Consider the following 3321-nt stretch of genomic DNA (forward strand, 5'->3'; position numbering starts at 1 on the left):
TATATATATATATATATATATATTAATTTATTATTATTATTTTTCTGCCATTATTGTATTTTTAGTAATGGTTGTTATGCAGTTTATTTATAGTTCATATTTATTTAATTGTTTTGTTTATTTATTAAATTGAATTCATGTTTATGAAGGGCCGGTAATATTAATTTGAGTTTTTTTACTTTTTTTGTTTTTTTCTCTGTTGTTTTTATGACAATAACACTGCTTGGACATAAAGATTCAGCTGATTTACAGTGACGTTGGTTTATTTTTTTGAGTAGTTGATTTAAATATTTTAATTCACTATATTTAAATAGTTTTAGTTTTAACTTCTAGAAATGCCTCAAATTAATGTTTAAAAACTGTCTTTAGCGGAGTGATATCGTGAAGGCAGCATACGAACCCACAGATGAGGAGTGTGAGTGGAAACCAGATGAAGAGGAAGAGCTGACAGTAAGTAAGCAGGTACAGGTGATCCATACCTGCATGCTCTTCAAATACCACCGCATTTACATAATACTGTATAATATGCTGTGTTCAGTCATAGCTTGACTCTATATATTGGCCTTTGTCTTCATCAGGAGGAAATGAAGGAAAAGGCCAAAGTGGAGGAAGAGAAGAAAGACGAGGAGAAGGAAGACCCTAAAGGAATCCCAGAATTCTGGCTCACAGTTTTCAAGAACGTCGACCTTCTCAGCGAAATGTTGCAGGTAGGGAGAGAACGGGCAAATGCTGGCACACAAGGGAGCGATTGTGAGTGTAGTAGTGTTCAAAAGCAGGTCATGCATCATGGGCATTTACAGTGGGAGATTTCTCTTTGGAAAATGTCCTTGCTGCCATCTTGTGGTGCAAAAGTGCACCTTGCATCCTTTTTAGCTGAAGATAAAGGCATAGTGAAGCTATATGCATCTAACTTAAATGAACTCAAGAGTCGAGGCATTTATTTAGCATTTGCATAGTTAACACTGGGGAAAACTGGGCATTGAAATGCTTGTGACGAGGCTCAGACATACAGTGACAATAACAGGACCATACAAAAAAACATACAGATATAGACGTACGTGGAGGGCACTGAGATATTGAGTGACTTCAGTGACCATAGGCAGAACAATAACACAGACAGAGCATTAAATACAAATAAGTGGCAGTAACAGATACAATAAGGGTAGACGACAGTGTTAAGAGTTTTAAGTAGTCCTGAGGTACTGATATAAGAATATTGGGGGTAGAGCAGTGTCCAAAATGTCATTGTAGAGTGTCGCAGAGCTACATGAAAGAAAATTAAAGTGGCAGTGCAAGTACAATAAATAATAAACTTAAGAGCAGCATGTATTCCGGTTTTATATGAAGGATAGCTGGCTATTAAGCAGTCTGATGGCTTGAAGATAGAAGCTGTTCTTCAGTCTGGTTGTCCGTGATCGGATGGATCGTAAGCGTCTGCCAGATGGCAGTGTGGCAAACAGGTGATGAGCAGGGTGAGTGCAGTCCTTGATGATGCTGCGGGCCTTTCTCAAGCAGCGAGTTTGATAGATGTCCTGTAGTGCTGGGAGTTTATGTCCAATGATGAGCTCTGCTGTTCTCACCGGTTCTCACTGTGAACTGTGTTCGGTTTTACTCAGAATTTATTGTATAATTTAATTTGGGCTGATTATGTCACTTACACTTTTGTTAAATATAATTTTCTTTAGAACAGTTGTGTCCAAACTTTAATACAAATGGTCATATATCAAACTTGATTGAAGGCGGCGTACAGGGCTCTACAGTGCGTTTGCAACTGAAAACTACTGCGTGCGACTATGGAAAAAAATATTTAGGAGCACCAGTGCGACTGACCAGATCATCATCATATTTGTGATTGTGCTGAGGGGAGCTTCAAGGGTTTCTACGTGGTTTTGCAGCGTTGAGTAATGCATCACAGACATATCTCACGAATCCTTTCATAAGCAAAGTGTAGACAGGGTGTAAATAAGAGATTCATTGTGCAGTGTAGAGAGCTTCGTTGATTATAAATGTGAGATCGCGATAATCTAAGAGTGACAGTTTTGAATGATTAAGGAAATTTGTAATTGTGATACTGATTTAATACAACAGTTCAATAAACAAGAAGTTAATATTAAGTGACTTACATTGTCTGACTATAACACTATTGTCTAATTTTGCTCTATTTCGTCGTCGAAAATAGTTTGAAACAAAGTCACATCTCCATTCAAACACAGCGGTGTCTCGTTTATGAATGAACTGCGTTTTTAAACTAATCTAGTGAGTCAGGATTTATGAATGGGTAATCATGAATCACTGTCACTTGCTTCATTCCTGAATGAATCAGCTGTTCGAATGAATCAGTTGAATTAATGATTCAGTGATAAAATCAGTGACCTTCTGCCACCTGCTGGCAGTTCATTTTTAAAGTATCTTTTCAGTTATTTAAATCACTTAATATTTCTATATTCAAAATTTTATATTTAAAACATTAATCTTAAAATGAATGTATGGATTTAATTGTACTTATGCCACCTCTGATCCTCATTAAATGTCTGAAAATACACCTACAAGCCACTTTTGTGTTCTTCTGTGCCACCTCTGTACAAATTAATTTTGTTAATCCTGCTTTCATTTGATTAGTAACTTATTCTACTTGTTCTTATTCTGTGGTTTTAATTAGAATTTTTAAAAAGCTTATAAAATATACATTTTTAAAAATTTGACATAAAAGATTACGTACTTTAATAAAGTTGGAAAAATGCCATTACAAAGGTAAAAACAAAATTCCACTGTCAAATATCACCTCGTAATGGGAAGGCTATTTTTTTTTAATCAAATTTTGGATTATTGATTAGAAGGTGCTCCTGAATTTTTGACTGCGCTCCTAAATTTTAAGTTAGGAGCACAAGTGCTCCTAAAAAGAAAAGTAAACATAGAGCCCTGCAGTAGGCCAAAAGTAAATGTTATATCAACTGTATTATAATATATAGTTATGTAATATATATGTTGTGTATATATTTTTAAATTAGATTTAATATTTATATAGTTTTAATATAGTTAATTTGTATTTAATTTGTATTTATTTAATGCAAAGATATTAATAAAAAATGAAGATGTGCTTCAGTGGGATGTTTTAATATATTATTTATTTTTATTATTTGTATTTTTATTTTGTATCTTCTCTTGTGATAAAGACCAAAAGTAAATGTTGCAGTATATCAATCATAATGTGTTAAATATATATCTTATTTTTTAATTTATGTAATTTAATATATATATATATATATATATATATATATATATATAATTGATAATTATTGTTGATATATATCATTTATATAT

At 33.2% G+C, this 3321-nt stretch overlaps 1 protein-coding gene across 3 annotated transcripts in view; it reads left to right on the plus strand.

The window, feature by feature from the left end:
* The window catches only part of LOC107658961 (nucleosome assembly protein 1-like 1), a 19118-nt gene that overhangs the window by 8556 nt on the left and 7241 nt on the right, over positions 1-3321 (plus strand). For 2 of the 3 annotated variants that reach the window (XM_016447707.1, XM_016447705.1), the window contains exons 6-7: positions 370-462; positions 579-707. In XM_016447707.1, coding sequence (XP_016303193.1) covers positions 370-462; positions 579-707 — 222 coding nt within the window. The remainder of the gene's footprint in view (positions 1-369; positions 463-578; positions 708-3321) is intronic. The other variant, XM_016447706.1, reaches the window with a different exon arrangement.

Source organism: Sinocyclocheilus anshuiensis, unplaced genomic scaffold (genome assembly GCF_001515605.1).
Source record: "Sinocyclocheilus anshuiensis isolate Anshui unplaced genomic scaffold, SAMN03320099.WGS_v1.1 scaffold283, whole genome shotgun sequence".
Lineage (NCBI taxonomy): Eukaryota > Metazoa > Chordata > Actinopteri > Cypriniformes > Cyprinidae > Sinocyclocheilus > Sinocyclocheilus anshuiensis.